This window comes from Oncorhynchus keta, chromosome 11 (assembly GCF_023373465.1).
Source record: "Oncorhynchus keta strain PuntledgeMale-10-30-2019 chromosome 11, Oket_V2, whole genome shotgun sequence".
Lineage (NCBI taxonomy): Eukaryota > Metazoa > Chordata > Actinopteri > Salmoniformes > Salmonidae > Oncorhynchus > Oncorhynchus keta.
In genome coordinates, this window is record NC_068431.1 from 33600056 (window position 1) to 33623654 (window position 23599).

The following is a 23599-nucleotide window of genomic DNA, read 5'->3' on the forward strand; positions in this document are numbered from 1 at the left end:
TTGAACCATGTGAACAGCAGGGCCCATATGGCTTGCATGGAGTTGAGATACTTGGTGGTGCGGAGATACTCCAGTTTCTTGTGGTTAGTCCACACAATGAATGGATGTTCTGCCCCCTCCAGCCAGTGCCTCCATTCTTCCAACGCCATCTTCACTGCAAGAAGGTCACAATTTCCCACATCATAGTTATTTTCTGTGGCGTTGAGGCGATAAGAGAAGAAGGCTCAAGGATGTAGCTTGAGGTCAAGGGCAGAATGCTGGGATGGAAAAGCCCCCACTCCGATATCCGAAACATCGGCCTCCACCATGAACTGATGAGATGGGTAAGGATGAACCAGGATGGTAACTGTGGTGAAGCAATGTTTGAGGTCCCGGAATGCCCAGTCAGCAGCTGGAGACCACGTGAACGAAACCTTGGGCGAGGTAAGTGCTGACGTGGGAAGCCAGGGTTCTGTAACCCCGGATAAAGCGGCAATAGAAGTTGGCGAACCCAAAGAAACATTGCAGCTGCACCCTGGATGTAGGCTAAGGCCAATCCATCACTGCTCTCACCTACCCAGGATCCATCTGGACATTCCCAGCAGAGAAGATGTAACCCAGGAAGGGGATGGTGGAGCGATGGAACTCGCACTTTTCCGACTTCACAAACAGCTGATTCTCATTCTCAAGTAGTTGAAGGACCTGCTGGACGTGGTGCACATGTTCTTGAGGGGAGCAGGAGAAGATGAGGATGTCATCAATGTAGACAAAGACGAACCGGTTCAACATGTCGCGGAGGACATCATTCACCAGAGCCTGGAACACAGCAGGGGTGTTGGTGAGCCCAAAGGGCATGACCAGATGGCTGTGTTGAAGGCGGTGTTCCATTCGTCCCCCTCTCGTATCCGCACCAGATGGTAGGCGTTCCGTAAATCCAGCTTGGAAAACACAGTGGCCCGCTGGACCGGCTTGAAGGCCTCGGAGATGAGTGGTAGCGGGTAATGGTTCTTAACCGCAATGTCATTGAGTCCCCGGTAGTCAATGCACGGAACCCTGCGCCAGCGGAAAAGGAACAGTGAGAGATAAATCCAGCAATTAGGGAGCCCCCATAGCCTTGGTCTCCAGTCCCGACAGAGAGTACAGACGTCCCAGGGTGGCGTGGTGCTAGGGAGACTGCCAGGTCCACAGTCATAGGGTAGATGCGGTGGAAGCGACGTGACCCGGAACACCTCCCGGAGGTCCTGGTAGAACGGGCTCCAGCCCATGATGGCACCAGTAGACCAGTTAATGAGGGGATTGTGTCATTGGAGCCAGGAGAATCCCAATCGCCACGGGAATCAGAGGGGACTTGATGAGCAGGAACTGGATAGCCTCGCTGTGGTTCCAAGACACCCGTAGGTTGATAGGAGTATTGTTGTGGGGGACTCTGCCTATAGAACACCCGTCCAGCGCTCTAACGTCCATGGGAATGGAGAGGGGCTGTGTGGGGATGTTCAGTTCAGACGCCAGGGTAGTGTCCAAAAAGCTCTCGTCGGCCCCAGAGTCAATGAGAACCCGGAGAGATTTGGACTGATCCCCCCACAGCAGAATGGCATGAAAAGGGTGCGAGCAGGGGAAGCAGGACCGTTCCCCATATGGCCCACCAGAGTCCTTCTTCCTACCGGTAAGCCTGGTTTCTTTAAAGGGCAAGAGGACACGAAATGACCAAGAGTCCCCAAATACAGACAACTCTTCGTGTCAATCCTCTATTGCCTTTCCACTGGCGACAGCCCAGCTCTGCCTTGTGGCATAGGCTCAGGAAGTGGTGACTCAGCCATTTTCGGCAGGCCTCGGGGCATGCCGGGAAGCCTCGGGTTCTCTCAGCAACGAAACCGTTGGGAGCTTCTCTAGATGACTCGGATGCAAAATGGGATCGATGGATGTGCGAGCGAAATCAAAATTCCTCTCGCTCCGTCGTTCACGTAATTGCCTATCGATACATTTTCAGGAAGTGCTTGTCTGCTGGCAGTCTGTCTGTCTGTCTGTCTGTCTGTCTGTCTGTCTGTCTGTCTGTCTGTCTGTCTGTCTGTCTGTGTTTCTTTAAACGTCTGTTGGATGTTTTTGAAGTTGGCCTTGGATAAGGCAAGATTCTGACCTGATGTATCACCACCTACCTGTTAGCTCACAACAGGCTCCAACCACTACGTCAATGGTGTACAGTAGCCTGTAGCCCTACAGTTTTGCACAGTACATATCCTTGATCAGTCTGGATGGGTCCACTCCAGCTGACAGCCCAGTATTTATTCAATATAGTTCAGATCCTAGATCAGTCTGGATTAACCTAATGTGGCAGGCGTAGAAAGACACCTGAGCAGAATTTACCCTTCTGTTTTTCAGGGGAATAGACGATAGGTTGAAAATACTGTATGGCTTAAAACCAGATGTTTTCTGGCAACTCGGCACAGGCTAGTCTGGATAGGCCCCCTCCGGCTGACAGCCCAGTATTTATTCAATATAGTACATATCCTAGATCAGCCTGGATTGACCCACTCCAGCTGACAGCCCAGTATTTATTCAATATAGTACAGATCCTAGATCAGTCTGTATTGGCCCACTCCAGCTGACAGCCCAGTATTTGTTCAGTACAGAAGAAACCCTGGAGAGATGTGCATTCTCACTTAACCACATGTCGTACGTCAAGCTGTGCTGCCATCGCTGCCTGGGTTCTGGGTTCTCTCCCAGTCACTCTCTAGACTGATGTCAGTACTGATGTATGACGTATAAGGGAATTCACTGCTCTGACACATAATTTGCTATTCTGCTCAATTCAATGGCATCAACTTGGTCAGTTGTAGAGAATCAGCTTCACAGCCTAACAAACACAGAGCGGGGGTTTACACATCGAAATAAAATAATATTGTCAAATTTTCATGGTGTGAGGGGCTTTGTCTTCTCTAGCCATTCTAGTTCCATGTGTTTACCCTTGGTATTCCAATGCCTTTATGTCTGCACTCTGGATAGGGCTCTCCTGTTGACAGGTTAAAAACTGCCAGATAGAGTTAGCAGTGAGGGCGAAGCTTGACCTGCCTCAGGCAGGGTATGGAACGAGCTGCCAGTGGAGTTACACAGACAATGCCTTCTGGTGACATAGTATATTTCCCCATGACAATGCACTGACATACACAGACTCAAAGGCCATCATAAGACCTCTCTAAGTGACTGACAGCAGGTCTTTATAACATATCAGATTACAATAGTTACCCTCTAGCTTAGAAAGAGAATCCCTATTAGATCTACACTGAACAAAAATATAAATGCTACATTTTCAAAGATTTTACTGAGTTACAGATACCTTTAAAAAAAAGTAGGGGCGTGGATCAGAAAATCAGTCAGTATTTGGTGTGACCACCATTTGCCTCATGCAGCGCGACATCAGGCTGTTGGTTGTGGCCTGTGTAATGTTGTCCCAGTCCTCTTCAATGGCTGTGCGAAGTTGCTGGATATTGGCAGGAACTGGAACACGATGGCGTACATGTCAATCCAGAGCATCCCAAACATGCTCAATGGGTGACATGTATGGTGAGTAAGTAGGCCATGGAAGAACTGGGACACTTTCAGCTTCCAGGAATTGTGTACAGATTCTTGCGACATTGGGCCGTGGATTATCATGCTGAAACATGAGTTGATGGCGGCGGATGAATGGCACGAAAATGGTTCTGAGGATCTCATCTCGGTATCTATGTACATTCAAATTGCCATCGATAAAATGCAATTGCGTTCGTTGTCCATAGTTTATGCCTGACCATACCATAACCCCACCGCCACCATTTGGCGCTCTGTTCACAACATTGACATCAGCAAACCTCTAGCCCACATGACACCATACACTCTGTTTGCCATTTGCCCGGTACAGTTTAAACCTGGATACATGTGAAGATCACACATTTTCAGTGTGCCAGTGGCCATCGAAGGCAAGTATTTGCCCACTGAAGTCGATTACGACTCCAAACTGCAGTCTGTTCAAGACCCTGACAAGCGCGCAGGTGAGCTTCCCTGAGACGTTTTCTGACAGTTTGTGCAGGGATTCTATGGTTGTGCAAACCCACAGTTTCATCAGCTGTCCGGGTGGCTGGTTTCAGATGATCCCTCAGGTAAAGACGCCATATGTGGAGGGCTGGCATAGTTACACGTGGTCTGCAGTTGTGAAGCCGGTTGGACATACTGTCAGATTCTCTAAAATGATGTTGGAGACGGCTTGGTAGAGAAATTAACATTCAATTCTCCGTCAACAGCTCTGGGGGACATTCCTGCAGTCCTCAGGCCAATTGCAGGCTCCCTTAAAACATGTGACATCTGTGACATTGTGTTGTGTGACAAAACGGCACATTTTAGAGTGTCCCCAGCACAAGGTGCACCTGTGTAATGATCATGCAGTTTAATCAGCTTCTTGATATGCCACTCCTGTCAAGTGGATGGATTATCTTGGTCAAGGAGAAATGCTCACTAATAGGGATGTAACCAAATTTGTGCACAAAATTTGAGAGAAATAAGCTTTTTATTTCACCTTATGAAACATGGGAACTTTACATGTTGCGTTTATATTTTTGTTCAGTGTATATTATAATCCCTATTTCATTCTACTCTTTTGTATTTCTGGAACGCCTCCCAGAGTGTGTGTGTGCACGGTGTGTGTGTGTATTCTCAGTCTGCATAAGATCTGTTAGAATAATTGATTTGGCTGATAAACAGCAGCAAACAGGCACAGAGAGTTGAAACTGCGCCATAACATAAAGAATGGTGCTGGCTTAATGTTGAGGGAAGATTCTATAATATTTCATTAGAGTGGCTTATTGAAAAGGAACTGCTTTTCCCTCATTCAGAAGTACTATTCTTGTTGTCTTAGATCATTTATTCCCGGGCTTAATACAGATTGTTCATTCCGTAGGGATTCATCACCGCCAATTTCCTAAAGAGATTTAAAGAGCCTACGTTCTGATTGAACAACCACTCCAGGACTATCAAGGAAGTGTGTGCTTTTTTCTGATAGCCTATACAGTTGTAATGTGTTTCTTTTTTATTTGGTTTTGTGGGGTATTGGACACACATAACACATTGTGCCACCTCTGGAAATCATGTAATTTATTGTAAACTCAATAGCGTCAGGATGGGGGGGTGGAGGTAGTCAGTATGAGGGGGGCAGGGAGCATGGAGAATTGGGCCGGGGTGGAGGAGCTGTTGGATGGAACATCATGGTAGTAATTTGCTGGTGTAGCGTGAATCCGTCTCGAGCTAATTTGGAGTAACACCATTTGCATATTCACATCAAATTAAGTCATTGGTGGACAGCTTGTGCACAAAGACGTTTTCATTGACTATTTTGAGATAACTGATTAAACCAATTAAATGTTAATACATTGCTAAAATGCGGGTAATTATGTCATTAAATGTTCAAGCTGCAGTGTTTCTTGTTTCCTTCAAGTATAGTTCCAGTACCAGCACTTCTGTTGTGTTAACATTCCTGCTGATGGCATTCAGGAATACAATCCAGACCCTGCCACCTGGAGTGTGTTGTTTGAACAGGTATAAAGCCAAGGTTGGCGATTTACTGTCACCTGCAGTCAAGGGGTATAAATACTTTCTTAAGGCACTGTACCTAAGATCGAAGTTGTTTTTCAGTCTCTCGATCCCAGCTTTGATGCCCCTGATCATTATTTAGTAGTGTTGTATCTGTTTGTCTTTTAATTATTGGTTTACATGCAGATAAACCCACCATTCCACATTGCATCCACCCATTTTGTCGGTGGTTGAGTGAAGCTAAACACCCCTCCTGTCTTTTGAGGCTGTTTGATATAATGCCTGTTGGTCAGCCATAGCTTCAGGACGATGAAACACAGAGGACAAACACTGAAAACACACTCCCACAGTCTAAATAGGCTGCTGATTTCTCTCTCAGTCCCGCCTGTCTGTATCTACTAGAAGTAGTAGAAGAAGAAAATGGACTACTTCAAAATGGAGTTGGCCTCAATGGCGCTAAGTGGCGATTTTAGCATGTAGCTCTTGGAGGGGCAAACAAAAACAAAAATTGTGAGATGCATGCCAGCCAAGCCACTACACTAAAGAAAGTATAAATACTTTCTACTGTACCTAATTGGTACCCCTATGGTCAAGTGTGGCCTTTCACTGTGTCCCCAGCAATAATACAGACAGGAGGGACTGAGAGAGAAATCAGCAGCCTCTTTAGACTGTGGGAGTGTGTTTACAGTGTTTGTCCTCTGTGTCATGGCGGTCCTTCGTGGGCAAATTTTATCATCACTTTGCCATCACAGTCTGAGATTCTCTGGATTTATGTTGCTTTCAAAACAACTGGGCCCTTTGAAAAAAACGAGGTCGAATCATGATGACATCAGTGATCTTCAGGTCGTAGCTCTAGAAAGGGGCACAAGTTCCATATGTACAATTCCCAGTTGGATGACCGTTCAAAACGTATTTTCCAGTTGGAGCTCGTTTATTCCTGAGTTCCCAGTTGTCTTGAACTCACTGAAGTTAGATTTCGTTAACAGTTGTTTTGAGCGCGGCACAAATCATGCTTCATTGACAGCATGGCCAATGTTGAATGTTTAATTCCAGACTTGGGACTACACAGAAACTCCACTGAATAGCAGGCTAGTGATTGCTTTGCAATGCTTGCAGTTAGCAACTGATTCCTTCCAAACCACTCATTCTTGAATTTGCAATTTCCAACTTGTGTAATGTTCATGTCCAATGGCCGATGAGCACCAATACATTTTATCTATAATTACTCTTCATTATTTCTCTTCATATCCTGGCTGCCCCAACACCACAGAAAGCACTGAGCTAGGCTGAAACACCTGCATTTTTTGAGATGCCTTACTCAAGAAAGCAAAAAAAGAGACCATGTTTTTATGCAGATTTATTAACTTATTTTACATTGTTTGCAAACTGATATTTGACACGTATTAATGCCAAAATGGCATGCAAAACAGGCAAGCCCCCTCCCACCAAAAAAAGTATACTTAAAAACAAAAACAAAAACTTTTGCAAAAAATGTGGGTCTCAAAACATGTGGGACTCTTTTCCACCTGCCCTGAATGACGGGTCGATCACTGATGGCGTTACCTTTGCACTCTCAGACGCCATAATGGGACAGATACAACGCTGAGATCTTTATGTAGGTCAATGAGATTAGACAAGCTTAACAAGACTTAACGGAGTAGAGAAACCACTTTGGCCCTTAATCACGTTAGTATTCCCAATAAATATTTTCGTGATGTTTTCGCATTTTCATTCTGTTCTCGTCTCTCTCTTGTTTTCTCAGGGACTTTGGTATGTTTTTTCCTTGAAACCTGGTGTATGATCTCTTCAGCCCATGCAAAGCACACCGGCCACAAAATTATACTAACAAATTATATAAAACCATGTCCTGAGATGCAAAATGGTTAGTTTGGGAAAGGAAAGCACAGATCACAGATAAGATGGTAAGGACAGGGCCTGTGACCCCAGATCAACTTATAGCAACCAACGTAGTTTGTATGATTACAAAACGATCTGGTTTAGCTACACCATCATTTCCTCACCTATGTCCTTCTCTACATCAGGGCTTTGTCTAAATCACTATTGCCAAGGACGAAGTAGTAACTTAACGCACAGAGTGTCTCTAGTCTAGAATGCCTGTTGAATGACTCCTCTCTCCAGGCTGTTATTGCTCCCAGGACCACACGCTAGGTTTCAATCCAATTGGCGATAGATTTTCATGAGAATATTCAAAAATCTGCATTAAAACTATATGTGCATTTTCCCATCTGTGATGTGTTTCCATCAAATTGACTTTTTGCAGATAAAGTGCTGTGCGTGATGATGTAGTGTACATAAAAATAACTATTGCGGTTAAATTCTCATGTACTGAATAAAGTATACAAGTTAAATGAGTTTCCATTGCATTTTCAACTCTACTGATGGTTTTGTCACAACAAATGTTGCGTTATATAGCGAATGTGCCCACTGGTTTTGGTATGTTGTGCTTCAGCCAACAACTTGCAGTTACAGTGCAGGTAGGTTACCTGCGTAATGAGATTATTATGGACAAAAGAGCTAGATCAGCGTATCACCGGGGAAAAAACCCTCAATAGTTATTGGAAAGGAGCATCAAGCTCATCGCTGTGCACTTTCATCATCTTGTGAAGTTCATCATAACTTACGTCACCTGTAGTAAACTGCCTGCTTCCCCGAGTTGTACTGGGAGGACTACACAACATCGCGTGACTCCATGTTTACTCCATGTTTACCTTATCTAGCGTATTGTGTGTTGTCGACCATTGGAAAGCGTGCTGACAAATTTGCTGTTTCCATCAGGCCTGTCATGGAGAGTTTTATCCAACATGTTCTTTACTCGCATAAAAACATTGGATGGAAACCTGGTTACAGAGCGTAAAATATCCCATCAGTAGCCATCCTTTTTTACATTTATTTCTATTTGTGGGATGCTGCAGTTTTGCAAATTGTTATTTATTTTTCTTTGATATGGTGCAATATTCTATTATGCTGTTCAGATTGTATTTGTTTTGAATGGTTAGATTTATATGCACTTTGTTTATATACATCAAAAAGTTATACTTTAAATGCAAATGTTTAATACCATTCTTTTTCATTAAAAAAAATCATTTTTAAATACATTGTGGTATGATTTAATTTACTAAGAATTGTTTTAACACCAATCATAGTCTATCGCAAACAACTCTTGCAAACTGTTTGACATGTAAAAATACAAAACATGTTTTTTTTAAAGAGCCGTTTGGGAGCCAAAAGAGCCGGCTCACTGAAAAGAGACAGAATGCCCATTACTACTGCCCTGGCGCCCGCTCTCGCCTGGCTTTCACTCTGTTTCTATTAAGCATGGCAAGGCCATGCCTGGGCTGAGGCCTGTAAGTTCACGTTCCACTGTTAGCTTTAATGTGTACAACTGTCACGGTTTTCATAAGGTGAAGGAGAGTCGGACCAAACTGCAGCGTGTATATTGTGATCCATGTTTAATAAAACAAACGTAACACAAATCCAAAACAATAAACGTAATGAAAACCAAAACAGCCTAAACTGGTGCAAACTAACACAGAATAAGGACATCAAGACACTCAGGACAATCACCCACATTACAACCAAAGAATATGGCTGCCTAAATATGGTTCCCAATCAGAGACAACGATAAGCACCTGCCTCTGATTGAGAACCACTCCAGACAGCCATAGACTTTGCTAGATAACCCCACTAGCTACAATCCCAAATACATACACACCAAAACCCCAAGACAAAACACACCACAATACAAAAACTCCATGCCACACCCTGGCCTGACCCAATACATGAAGAAAAACACCAAATACTTCGACCAGGGCGTGACAACAACCTATAACTAGTGCAGGTGGCAGGTCGCTGGAGAGCAGGAATGAAGCCTCGGCTTATAGAGTTTTACATTAGGAGGAGGAAATAGATCTTGTCTCGCCTCTCACAGAGAACAGCATGCGCTAACCTATTGATTTAACTGAACATTAACCGAACACATGTTTGTGCAATGGCATTAACTCATTATTGGGTATGTTATAATGCCCTGTCCTTAGTGCACTGATTGTGATATTGTAGCTTATTGTAAGTGCACTTAACCTCAAAGAACAGTGTTGATTTAGTTGATTTGTTGTATCCAGCTGAGTATTGTGAATGTTTGAAATTAATGTTGGACTGAATTCTTGTCATTGGTGTGAACTTTATTATTTTTTCATTTTTTGGGTTATCTACCAACTTCAATTTCAGTGTTTTGTCATGACTTGGGAGAATGCAGCAGCACATGTCCCAACAGTTCCTCTTTTATCATTGTAATCAAAGAGATTTGAGTGAGACTTGATTCCTTTGTCTAACCAGATTTAAATGGTTGATACAGCATAATTATGTCAGAGTTGGTTTGCACTGTGCAGTATTAAGAAAGCTATGTTTAGTTTCTCTTAAACAAAATGTTCAGATTTGTCATGTATTGATTGATTGAGAGAGCAGCAAGTACTCAGACAGGTTATGGAAGATTGAGTGAGAAAGGTTATAGAGGATTGTGTGAGACAGGCAGGTTATAGAGGCTCGAGTGAGACAGGTTATAGAGGCTCGAATGAGACAGGTTATAGAGGATTGAGTGAGACCGGTTATAGAGGGTTGTGTGAGACAGGTTATGGAGGTTTGACATAGGCAGGTTATAGAGGCTCGAGTGAGACAGGTTATAGAGGATTGAGTGAGACAGGTTATAGAGGATTGTGTGAGACAGGTTATGGAGGTTTGAGATAGGCAGGTTATAGAGGCTCGAGTGAGAAAGGTTATAGAGGATTGAGTGAGACAGGTTATAGAGTATTGTGTGAGACAGGCAGGTTATAGAGGATTGAGTGAGACAGGTTATAGAGGCTCGAATGAGACAGGTTATAGAGGATTGAGTGAGACAGGTTATAGAGGGTTGTGTGAGACAGGTTATGGAGGTTTGAGATAGGCAGATTATAGAGGCTCGAGTGAGACAGGTTATAGAGGATTGAGTGAGACAGGTTATAGAGGATTGTGTGAGACAGGTTATGGAGGTTTGAGATAGGCATGTTATAGAGGCTCGAGTGAGACAGGTTATAGAGGCTCGAGTGAGACAGGTTACAGAGGATTGAGTGAGACAGGTTATAGAGGATTGAGTGAGACAGGTTATAGAGAATTGAGTGAGACAGGTTATGGAGGTTTGAGATAGGCAGGTTATAGAGGTTTGAGTGAGACAGGTTATGGAGAGATGAGTGAGACAGGTCATGGAGGGTTTAGTGAGACAGGTCATGGAGAGATGAGTGAGACATGTTATGGAGGTTTGAGTGAGACAGGTTAGGGAAGGTTGAGTGAGCCAGGTTATGGAGAGATGAGTGAGACAGGTTATGGAAGATTGAGTGAGACAGGTTATGAAGAGATGAGCGAGACAGGTTAGGGAGGGTTGAGTGAGACATGTTATAGAGGTTTGAGTGAGACAGGTTATAGAGGTTTGAGTGAGACAGGTTATGGAGGGTTGAGTGAGACAGGTTATGGAGGTTTGAGTGAGACAGGTTATGGAGAGATGAGTGAGACGGGTTATGGAAGGTTGGGTGAGACAGGTTATGGAGAGATGAGTGAGACAGGTTATGGAGGTTTGAGTGAGACAGGTTATGGAGAGATGAGTGAGACGGGTCATGGAAGGTTGAGTGAGACAGGTTATGGAGAGATGAGTGAGACAGGTTATGGAGAGATGAGTGAGACGGGTTATGGAAGGTTGAGTGAGACAGGTTATGGAGAGATGAGTGAAACAGGTCATGGAGGGTTGAGTGAGACAGGTTATGGAGAGATGAGTGAGACAGGTTATGGAGGTTTGAGTGAGACAGGTTATGGAGAGATGAGTGAGACAGGTTATGGAAGGTTGAGTGAGACAGGTTATGGAGAGATGAGTGAGACATGTTATGGAAGGTTGAGTGAGACAGGTTATGGAGAGTTGAGTGAGACCGGTTAGGGAGGGTTGAGTGAGACAGGTTATGGAGGTTTGAGTGAGACAGTTTATAGAGGTTTGAGTGAGCATCAGTGCAGTGAGACAGGTCATGGAGGGTTGAGTGAGACAACTTATGGAGAGATGAGTGAGACAAGTTATGGAAGGTTGAGTGAGACAGGTTATGGAGATATGATTGAGACAGGTTATGGAGGTTTGAGTGAGACAGGTTATGGAGGTTTGAGTGAGACAGGTTATGGAGGTTTGAGTGAGACAGGTTATGGAGGTTTGAGTGAGACAGGTTATAGAGGTTTGAGTGAGACAGGTTATAGAGGTTTGAGTGAGACAGGTTATAGAGGTTTGAGTGAGACAGGTTATAGAGGTTTGAGTGAGACAGGTTATAGAGGTTTGAGTGAGCATCAGTGCAGTCTAAGTGTGCTTGCTGTACCCAGTTGCTAAGCAACCTTGCCTGTTTCACTGAAGCCATGCTATCCCATTAGAAACATCACGTCACTGGAGGGATGGGTGGAGGAGGGAGGAATGGGTAATATGGAGGACACACTGAGTTCAAACATGTACTGAGTTATTGTAAGCACCCACCTATTTCCAGGCCTACATTTCACGTTGAAAGGTTTCCCAAGTTTTTTCCCACATACACTTCCAGGTGCGAACAAAGTATCTGGCCTGCATTCCCTGGCTAGTCAGTTTATCTCAAGACAAATAAGCTTGATTCTAGCTAAAACAGTACAGTATTGACATTGTCAGACTGCTTCTCCAATCGAAATCCCCGATGACATTTGTAGGTGATGTTATGGCGATGTTGGCTAGCTAAGCTCATGCATAGGAACACATCATCGCGTCTAACGGTTGTCTCGCACCAAACTGTGCATGTGCAAATCAAAGGCAGCATGTCAGTTTGTCACTGTCACTAGATAATCTGCTGCTTCCCTAGCCTGACAGACAACAGTTTGGTTTTTGCAGGAGAGGAGAGAGAAACTCAGCTGTCATCAGCGCTAAAAACTCAGCTTTCAACATTGCCCACTGCTATTCACTATTCCTCACTCTACTCCCTCTGTCCTCTCACAGAGAGCATTTTCCAGGGAGCATTTTCTGCTGAGAATCACAAAAAAAGGTCTTGTTAAATCAAGCATTACCTCTCGAGATCCCAAGAGAGAGCTGTTGTTGTACTACCATTGTTGTTCCTGGCATCACCGCAGTGCGCAAACAACTTGTTTTAGAGCACTAAAGGATACACACTTAAATCCTGAGGAGAGGAGTGTGTGAGTTATTGAGCACCTTAATTAATGGTAACAGTTACAGTACAGAACATCAGTGACCTATACAGTACGTATGCAGGGTTAGTCCCTTCTCCCTAGTATCTCCCTATGGTGGTCTGAATAATGGAGGAGATGGTTGAGAGAGAAGAGAAGGGGAGAGGAAAGAGCAGAAAGAGAGAAACTCTCAGCTTTACTCTGAAACCACACCTCATCTGAGTACTTTTTCTCTCTTCTCTTTCCCCATTATTCATTGTCTGTATTGCCATTATCCCAGTAATCCTCCTCCTCTGATCACTTTCTTTGTGCATTTGGAACATTTTGAGATACAGCAATATGTTCATGGTCTGCTCGGCTAAATGACTATATCATGTAAGGCAGTGAATGTCTAAAATATGTATGTTTTAGCCTACAGTTTTAGCCTACAGTTTTAGCCTACAGTTTTAGCCTACAGTTTTAGCCTACGTCTTATTATGTGTTCTTGCCAAGGGTTTGTTTGTTTTGCATAGTTTCCTCCCCTAAATTATCATCTAATAGCAGTAAATGAATAGGTCCAAATGAGTAATAATGTGATCCACTGCATTGAATAGATATGTATGAATGTCCAATCTCTTTCTCTCTGCCTGTTCAAGCAAACGCTTCATTTCCTTTTGCATCTGTCATCAAATAAGGAGGAATTAGTTCATCTGAAGAGGGTTGGGGATTCAAAGAGAAAATCCACTCTACTATGTCTGCCACAATTTGATATATTTCAGTACAAGATGATTGTCTTTCTGACTATTTACTATTTATGATCTTTACAATCTATGCTACATGGGCTGTTCACACAGGCAGCCCAATTCAGATATTTGTTTCACTAATTGATCTTTTGACCAATCAGCTCTGAAAAAGATCTGATTTGATTGGTCAGAAGGTGAATTAGAGGGGAAAAAAAGATCAGAATTGGGCTGCTTGTGTAAATGCAGCCTTCTTAATGAATACCACCGTATTTCCTTATAGAAGGCCAGTACATGATCATTACCATCAGAATAACCAGCCTGACAGGCTCTATCTGTTCAATGTGACACACACACTCAGTGCTCCACTCCTCATGTTTATTTCATGAGGGTAAATTTTGTGTGCTTGTATGACTGATGCCGAATATGTTTGCCTCTCATTAGGGTGCTGTGCTGTCAGGGCTTGGTAATGTTTCTCTGCACTGTGTGTGGTTACTGTACTATACTGTAGTTCTAATGCCTAACCTAATACGTTACATACATAGATCTGGATCTGTTGGTTATGCATTGAGCTAGAAAGGTAGTTTTATAGCTTAATGGGAATTGTTCCAGTTAGACATCTTCCTAGTCTGTTACATTATGTTGCCAGAGGGTGTCATCATATTTCTAAGCAGTGCATGCATGTTATGATGATTCTCCTGAGCCTCTCCCTGAGTCTCTGATGCAGCAGACAGCAGGCGTTGTAATTCTTTGATATGATCTGTTGAGCAGAGACAGCCATGACACAGCGCTGCGCTGCTGTACTTTTAGAGAGGGGGACTGGTTGTGCTGCTCTCGGGACCAAGCAGAGTGAAGGAATAATACAATAAGAGAGAAACAAATGGAATCTCTTCTTCTTCTGTACTTCTTTCAGATCGAGGCTCCCCATCTCCAGTCCCCAGCCTGTTAGGGTCCTGTGTGTGAAATTAACTCACCAAGGGTCTGCTGCTGTTGAAATACCAACACAATCAGGAAATCAGATTAGCAGATATCCTCTTGTCAAGTTTAGTTAACATTTTTGTTGTGCTGTTTGTCTGAACAGAGAGAGAGGGAGAGAGAAAAAAAGTGTTTGTCTCTGTTGTATGAGGCACATGCCAGCAGATTGTCCAGACTGGTGTGCGTTTGGTGCGTGTGTCCTTGCACCTGTGCAGGTGTGCATTTACACTATCTATGTGTGTGTGCTGGCTATGGATTTTTTGAAGTCTGCTGCTAGGCCCAATATTGGTCTGGATGTGCTGTCATATCAACACAGGAGATAGAGACAAAGGTGTGCGAAGATAAACACATTGTAGATGGTGTTGTCTGTTGGGGAGTAATTCACTGCTCACCTCGCCTCACTGGCTGTAGAGGCTTCAGACACCCTTGCCTTTGTATACACTCGAGGCATTGTCTTATCTGCACTTGAAAGCATTCGCTAGCAGAGAGGAAGAGGGGGTTTGTTTTGAGCCACTGCTGATACCAGAGAGACGTTTACAATGGCGTACACATCACACAGGCGTGCGTACACATCACACAGGCAGTGTGGTGAAGAAGGCGCAACAGCGCCTCTTCAACCTCAGGAGGCTGAAGAAATTTGGCTTGTCACCCAAAACCCTGACAAACTTTTACAGATGCACAATCGTATCACAGCCTGGTACGGCCTGGTACGGCAACTGCACCTCCCTGATTTGATTTGAATGTGAGACAGTGGTATTGCCAGCGGTTCTTTCTACCCTGGAGCCCTGAGCGACAGAATGGTTCCAAAGCTATTAGAACATTATGAGATACTTAGAGCTGGTCTCAGTTGATCTTCTCTGATCTCGCTCTCTCCCTCTCTCTATCCACATACATCTGTGAGTGGCAGCTTCATTGCAGTTTGTCTCGTGTCCCTGGGTATGAATCATGAGCCATGGTTATTCAGCATTCTCCTAACCTTTTCAAACTGCCAATGATGTGTTCTTTGTAGAAATGATCACCCTCTTTTATTTCTGCCTCTGTGACGCCCTCGCTGCTATACCACTCATACATTAGACAGAGCGGAGCTGTTAGTCTGCTTGTCTCCAGACACATTGCTGAACAGCAGTTCTAGTATTGCTTACTTTAGGCCATTGAATTCCTTGCGTAACATAGGCCATAGAAGAGCAGCTTTCAATGTCTTCTAGCAGCCTTGACTGGTAAATACACACTGAACTAAAATATAAACGCAACATGCAACAATTTCATTTTTACTGAGTTAGTCAAATGAAATCAGTCAAATGAAATAAATCAATAAGGCCCTAAACTATGGATTTCACAAGACTGTTGGTTACAGATACCTAAAACATGGCAGGGGATTGGATCAGAAAACCAGTCAGTATCTCCTGTGACCACCATTTGCGTCATGCAGCGCGACACATCTCCTTCACATTTAGATGATCAGGCTGTTGATTGTGGACTGTGGAATGTTGTTCCACTCCTCTTCAATGGTTGTGTGAAGTTGATGGATATTGGCGGGAACTGGAACACGTTGTCGTACAGGTCGATCCAGATCATTCCAAACATGCTTAATGGGTCCTCTGTTTACAAACCTCTCAACCACACAATGCATACACGCTATCGGCCATCTGCCTGGTACAGTTGAAACAGGGATTCATCCGTGAAGAGCACACTTTTACAGCGTGCCAGTGGCCACCGAAGGTGAACATTTGCCCACTGAAGTCGGTTACGACGCCGAACTGCAGTCAGGTCAAGACCCTGGTGAGGACGACGAGGACGCAGATGAGCTTCCCTGAGACGGTTTCTGACAGTTTGTGCAGAAATTCTCCGGTTTGGCAAACCCGCTGTCCAGGTGGCTAGTCTCAGACGATCCAGCAGGTGAAGAAGTCAGATGTGGAGGTCCTGGGCTGGAGTGGTTACATGTGGTCTACAGTTGTGAGGCCGGTTGGACGTACTGCCAAATTCTCTAAAACGACATTGGAGGTGGCTTATGGTAGAGAAATTAACATTAAATTATCTGGCAACAGCTATGGTGGACATTCTGTAGTCAGCATGCCAATTGCACGCTTCCTCAAAACTTGTGTGTCCTGTAGCTCAGTTGGTAGAGCATGGCGCTTGTAACGCCAGGGTAGTGGGTTCGATTCCCGGGACCACCCATACGTAGAATGTATGCACACATGACTGTAAGTCGCTTTGGATAAAAGCGTCCGCTAAATGGCATATATTATTATTATTATTATTATATATTACTTGAGACATCTGTAGAATTGTATTGTGTGGCAAAGCTGCATATTTTTAGTGGCATTTTATTGTCCCCAGCACAAGGTGCACCTGTGTAGTGATCATGCTATTTAATACGCTTCTTAGTATGCCACACCTGTCAGGTGGATGGATTATGTTTACTAACAGGGATGTAAACACATTTGTGTACAACATGTCTGAGAAAGAAGCTTTTCGTGCATATGGAACATTTCTGGGAATTTCTATTTCTGCTCATGAAATATGGGAAACATGTGTTTATATTTTTGTTCAGTATATTTGAGTCATGCAGTTGGTAAAGGCAGAGCATAGCCATGAAGTGCCCACTTACTTTCTTCTCCTCCTGATTCACCACGGCTGGGATGGAAAGTTTCTTTACCCTCTCTCACTCTCTAGGCAACAGAGTGATGGATACTGTGAGGTGAAATAGCTGGTGTATTTGGCTGACTTTTATTCATAGTACTGTTATTAGACATGTCTGCTGATTTAGTCGAGGCCTTTCCATGAAGGGTGAATAACAATATGTTGAACAATCCAAATGAATTGAACTCAAAATAATATTGCATCGCAAGTAGCATTGCTCATAAGGGATTCTACTTTTTAAGCCTAATTAACATCAATTATTCTACAGTAGTCATCTTCTGCTTTTGCCGAATTGACATATATTCTTATACAGTAGTCATCTTCTGCTTTTGCCATGTGCCGCATCATTTTCCAATATGAATTCATTCTATTTCTAGGATCACTCACACTCACTGTTGTTTAGCGTGGTGGATGCTGTATGGTTCAGTGATATCTGGACAGCTTCTCTGTGTTTCACGTGGTGGATGCTGTATGATTCAGTGATATCTGGACAGCTTCTCTGTGTTTCACGTGGTGGATGCTGTATGATTCAGTGATATCTGGACAGCTTCTCTGTGTTTCACATGGTGGATGCTGTATGGTTCAGTGCTATCTGGACAGCTTCTCTGTGTTTCACGTGGTGGATGCTGTATGGTTCAGTGATATCTGGACAGCTTCTCTGTGTTTCACGTGGTGGATGCTGTATGATTCAGTGATATCTGGACAGCTTCTCTGTGTTTCACATGGTGGATGCTGTATGGTTCAGTGATATCTGGACAGCTTCTCTGTGTTTCACGTGGTGGATGCTGTATGGTTCAGTGATATCTGGACAGCTTCTCTGTGTTTCACGTGGTGGATGCTGTATGGTTCAGTGATATCTGGACAGCTTCTCTGTGTTTCACGTGGTGAATGCTGTATGGTTCAGTGATATCTGGACAGCTTCTCTGTGTTTCACATGGTGGATGCTGTATGGTTCAGTGCTATCTGGACAGCTTCTCTGTGTTTCACGTGGTGGATGCTGTATGGTTCAGTGATATCTGGACAGCTTCTCTGTGTTTCACGTGGTGGATGCTGTATGATTCAGTGATATCTGGACAGCTTCTCTGTGTTTCACATGGTGGATGCTGTATGGTTCAGTGATATCTGGACAGCTTCTCTGTGTTTCACGTGGTGGATGCTGTATGGTTCAGTGATATCTGGACAGCTTCTCTGTGTTTCACGTGGTGGATGCTGTATGGTTCAGTGATATCTGGACAGCTTCTCTGTGTTTCACGTGGTGAATGCTGTATGGTTCAGTGATATCTGGACAGCTTCTCTGTGTTTCACGTGGTGGATGCTGTATGATTCAGTGATATCTGGACAGCTTCTCTGTGTTTCACATGGTGGATGCTGTATGTTTCAGTGATATCTGGACAGCTTCTCTGTGTTTCACATGGTGGATGCTGTATGGTTCAGTGATATCTGGACAGCTTCTCTGTGTTTCACGTGGTGAATGCTGTATGGTTCAGTGATATCTGGACAGCTTCTCTGTGTTTCACATGGTGGATGCTGTATGGTTCAGTGATATCTGGACAGCTTCTCTGTGTTTCACATGGTGAATGCTGTATGGTTCAGTGATATCTGGACAGCTTCTCTGTGTTTCACGTGGTGGATGCTGTATGGTTCAGTGCTATCTGGATAGCTTCTCTGTGTTTAGCGTTGTGGGTTGGTGTATGGTGCAATGATATCTGAACCTGCTCCCAGCACAGATCTGAGTGGAGCTTGATTAGTTAAGCAGGCCTCCACTGTGTCTGGATGATCACACACACACACTCACACACTCACCAATGAACACGCAGCACACTTATACTATTGCTTGGCCCCAGACAAACTTCCTTTTCTGCCTGGCGGGTTTAACTGCCTGGCGGGTTTGACCTTAGAGAGCCGTTTTATTTCTCTATTTCGTTCGGTCAGGGTGTGATTTGGGTGGGCATTCTATGTTTTCTATTTCTTTGTTTTTGGCCGAGTTGTCAGCTGTCTATCGTTGTCTCTGATTGGGAATCATACTTAGGCAGCCTTTTTCCCCACCTATGTTGTGTGTAATTATTTATGTTCTGTGAGTCAAGGTTGCGGCACGGTCGGTTCTCTGTTTACCTGTTTTTTTTACCACATTTTTAAAAGATGTGGAATTACATGCGCGCTGCACCTTGGATCATTTATGACAGGGAGTTTGACGACAGCGAACGTGACAATGGTCCTATTTTACAGCAGGAGGAAAAAGCACTACAAATCCACACATTGTTCAACAGAATTTGTTTGAAGTTAACAGCTAGTTTGACAGCTAGGAAGAAGTGTTTTCCCTCCTAATATTGTTTTACTCCAGACTCAAGCATTAGGCTAGGCAACCATTTGCTTTTCATTTTTCTCCCAAACATTTCCAATCCTCAACTGGCAATGTATAGTCTTTTCTATTTCACATGTACCCTTCACAGGAGTGAAACACGTTGTGAAGTCTGAGCATGGAAACTGATTTGTGCTGTATTTTAGACATATGATATGTTCTTAAACCTGGCATATGATCTGGATCCTGGAATTTGTCCTGCCTTTGTTAAAGCTGGAATTCTTAATGGTGAAACTGCCACGTTTTAAGATACAACAACAAAGAAGTTACCGCAGACACCAAACACAGCTTTTCCCCCTCTGACATTGCATCCATGAGAGAACAGCAGACTATATCCTGCGTTGGGCAGTGCTCCTCACCTCCGCTTCATCAACAAAATAATAACAACAGTTGTGGAGCGGACAGTGGCACTGTCTCCCTTACAGCGAATTCCCTATTTTACTTAATGTTTTTGTCATTTTTAACCCTTTTTATCCCCAATTTTGTGATATCCAATTAGTAGTTAGTCTTTTTCCATTGCTGCAACTTAGGTACGGACTCGGGAGAGGCGAAGGTCGAGAGCCATGTGTCCTCCAAAACACAACCCGGTCAAGCCTCACTGCTTCTTGATACACTGCTCGCTTAACCCGGAAGCCAGCCGCACCATTGTGTCGGAGGAAACACCGTACAGCTGGCGACCAAAGTCAGCGTGCACTGTGACCGTCTGGCACAAGGAGTCGCAAGAGCACGATGGGATAAGGAGATCCCGGCCGGCCAAACCCTCCCCTAACCCGGACTACGCTGGGCCAATTGTGTGCCCCCTCATGGGACATCCCGGTCGCGGCCGGCTGCGACCCAGCCTTGGATCAAACCCGGGTCTGTAGTGATGCCTCTAGCACTGTGATGTCTTGGACCGCTGCGCCACACGGGAGGCTGCGGATTCCATCTTTAAAAGAACATGCACAACTGATAGTCTTTAAAAAAAATACAACAGATTATAGTAAGAGGCTTAGAACCACACATCACACTAACAATTACAATGTATGTCTTGTTGCGTTATTTGTGTTGGATGAGAGTGGAAGAATAAGGAGAACACGATTAGTTGATGCATGCAGCATTTGTTTGTTTTTCTGTGAGGAAAATGAGTCTTTGTTGTAAAGGTAATGGTTCAGTGAATCAGACCTAACACTCCCACCACACCCATTATCCTCATCAACCTACCCATTCTGGAACTCTGTCACTTTAGTTGACAGTTTATAATGTCTGTCTGTTGGCTCTGCGACTGGATCGCCACACTGAAGTGTCATCATAGCTGCCACACTCACTCTTTATTGGACCGTATTACGAGTGGCTCCTCCTGATGCTACTACAAGCCTGGAACTAAATGAGTCCTCTTACAGATAATATAATTGATTTGTTCCATAAGTTTAGCTTGGATGGCTCCAGTACAGTACACTACACAGCCTCTTTGTGGCAGATTAGTTGTTATATTGATCCCCCAGTCAAACTGTATAACCCTATCTTGTTGGAAAATATGATTTTACATTCCTTTCCAACTGAATTAGGAGAAACTCAAATGGATTCTCTAATTGTGTCTTATCATTAGAGGGACTGGTTGGCTTCGTTTCTGATCTCATCCCAGATAAGAGTTAATTCATGTTACATTAAGGTCTGTAGACAGATGTTCCTTTTTCAATATATGCAATTACGTTGTATTAAGGCTAGAGATTTTTGAGGACCAAATTGCCTTATGGTTATGGATGAACACTGAACTGACTTTACCCCCTCCTCTGAACTGACTTTACCCCCTCCTCTGAACTGACTTTACCCCGCTACTCTGAACTGACTTTACCCCCTCCTCTGAACTGACTTAACCCCCTCCTCTGAACTGACTTTACCCCCTCCTCTGAACTGACTTAAACCCCCCTCCTCTAAACTGACTTTACCCCGCTCCTCTGAATTGACCTGAACTGACTTTACCCCGCTCCTCTGAATTGACCTGAACTGACTTAACCCCCTCCTCTGAACTGACTTAAACCCCCCTCCTCAGACCTGACCTGAACTGACTTAACCCCGCTCCTCTGAACTGTCCTGAACTGACTTAACCCCGCTCCTCTGAACTGACTTAACCCCCCCTCCTCAGAACTGACCTGAACTGACTTAACCCCGCTCCTCTGAACTGAACTGAACTGACTTAACCCCCCCTCCTCTAAACTGACCTGAACTGACTTAATCCCGCTCCTCTGAACTGACTTTACCCACTCCTCTGAACTGACCTGAACTGACTTAACCCCCCCTCCTCTGAACTGACCTGAACTGACTTAACCCCTCCTCCTCAGAACTGACCTGAACTGACTTAACCCCGCTCCTCTGAACTGACTTTACCCACTCTTCTGAACTGACCTGAACTGACTTAACCCCCTCTTCTGAACTGACTTAACCCCGCTCCTCTGAACTGACTTAACCCCCCCTCCTCTGAACTGTATAACCCCATCTGGTTGGAAAATAGCACACAATACAGGAGATGTGAGGGCTGGTGTATTGGTTATTGGTTTGTTTGGTTACTGGAGTATAGTGTAGGTGTAATTGCTCACTGTTTTACCAGGGGGTGTGGGAGTGTTGACAGGGTGAACTTCAATGACTGTATTTGTTAGTGACAGAGACATGGTTGTTGCATTCATTCATTTCCAGTCTCATGGCCATCACCAAGGAAGATCCTAAGTGATTATGTTTTTCATTCAAATTAAATTCTTTAAGACAATACAATCTTTCATAAGGCCTTATTTTGAGGGCCTAGTTTTACCTTAATACAGTGGCCTAAAACTCAGCGTTTACAGGCCACATTAGGCCTACAAGTCATATTATGCTGGTTTGCAAAGTGATGTGTAATTCCTAATGGAATCCAGCCAGAGTGGGGATATCTAACATTTGGAATTTTATTCACCCGCAACTTGAATTCAGAATGACAGGGTTGGGAAGTCTAAGATATGAGACTAACTAAAGCATCTAGACTGGAATAACCATTTCAGTAATGGGTGGATTAAGTCCAAGTAACGATTGGATTAGTTTCGAAAAATGTATGTTATTTATATTTTGAGTAGTATAAGATTAATTAATCAATCAATGTAAAAACATAGATATTGAAACTAACAATTCTAAAAATCAACCTGCAATAGAGCATGCTGGGAAATATGATAATGATGAGCATGGTTTTGGTTCAACCCTGGTTATTAACACCAGCACTGGAGTTATTTTACACCAATGAGTGTTAATTTAACACTTACAGATGTAATTTTGATCCTGAATCAGCAATATAAATGTTACACGGAAAAATAAACACTAGGTAACACTGGCCAATTTGCTGTGTGTGTGGGTGTCCTAATCCTCAGCCGTGATCTAATAGATATGTGGTTAATCACAGACGGGCAGTGTGGTACTCTCCTATCCTTAGCCTATGAGACTCTCCTGCGACAATACTGTATATTTAAGTGTAATGCGTCGTTAGTGCGAAATGACCCACAGTGGGCCTCTGTAGGGGAGAAGAACAGTTTCTCTTAGTACTGCTCAATGGAGAACATAGATACAATAGCTACTTCCTAACTGGCATTTGTAAATGTGAATTTGTTATCTATTTTTAAGCCTAGCTTTCATGATCATCGTAATGAGCTCTCTTTATCAGGTGTAGGAGGCTTATTTTGTCAGGATTATGTATTTAAATGAATGTAATTGCTTTTGGTATGCTCCAGCGACAAGATAATAATAAATACTTTATTTGTTTCAGTATAGTTGTCATCTTTCCCCTTCTCCCCTGCACTGTACTTTTGTGGCTGTAGTTGTATTTTTCAAATGGTCAAATAAAGACCGAGCTGTCGGTCTATTCTCCACTCTCTGTCGCTTGAAAGACTTGACCCTGAACTACTTTGTTTCAGTGTAACGGAGTGTTTACTTCCCCTCTTCTCTCCTCTTTCTTTACAGAATATACTGTGCCTTCGGAAAGAATTCAGACCCCTTTACGTTTTCCACATTTTGTTACGTTACAGCCTTATTCTAAAATTGACCTCTCTCCTGTTCCTCTCCAGAAGGACCTGTCCATGAAGCCCCAGGAGTGCAGGGAGAACCAGGAGAACCATAAGGAGAACCAGGCGGGCCCCCTGCACAAGAAGAAGCCCCCCAGGGT

General features: G+C 43.8%; 1 protein-coding gene across 11 annotated transcripts in view; it reads left to right on the forward strand.

Annotated features, from left to right (window-relative positions):
• Positions 1 to 23599, forward strand: part of LOC118390087 (autism susceptibility gene 2 protein-like) — a 475976-nt gene that overhangs the window by 76282 nt on the left and 376095 nt on the right. For all 11 annotated transcript variants that reach the window (XM_035780291.2, XM_035780294.2, XM_035780293.2 and 8 more), the window contains exon 3: positions 23502 to 23599. This exon is cut by the window's right edge and continues 178 nt beyond it. In XM_035780291.2, coding sequence (XP_035636184.1) covers positions 23502 to 23599 — 98 coding nt within the window. The remainder of the gene's footprint in view (positions 1 to 23501) is intronic.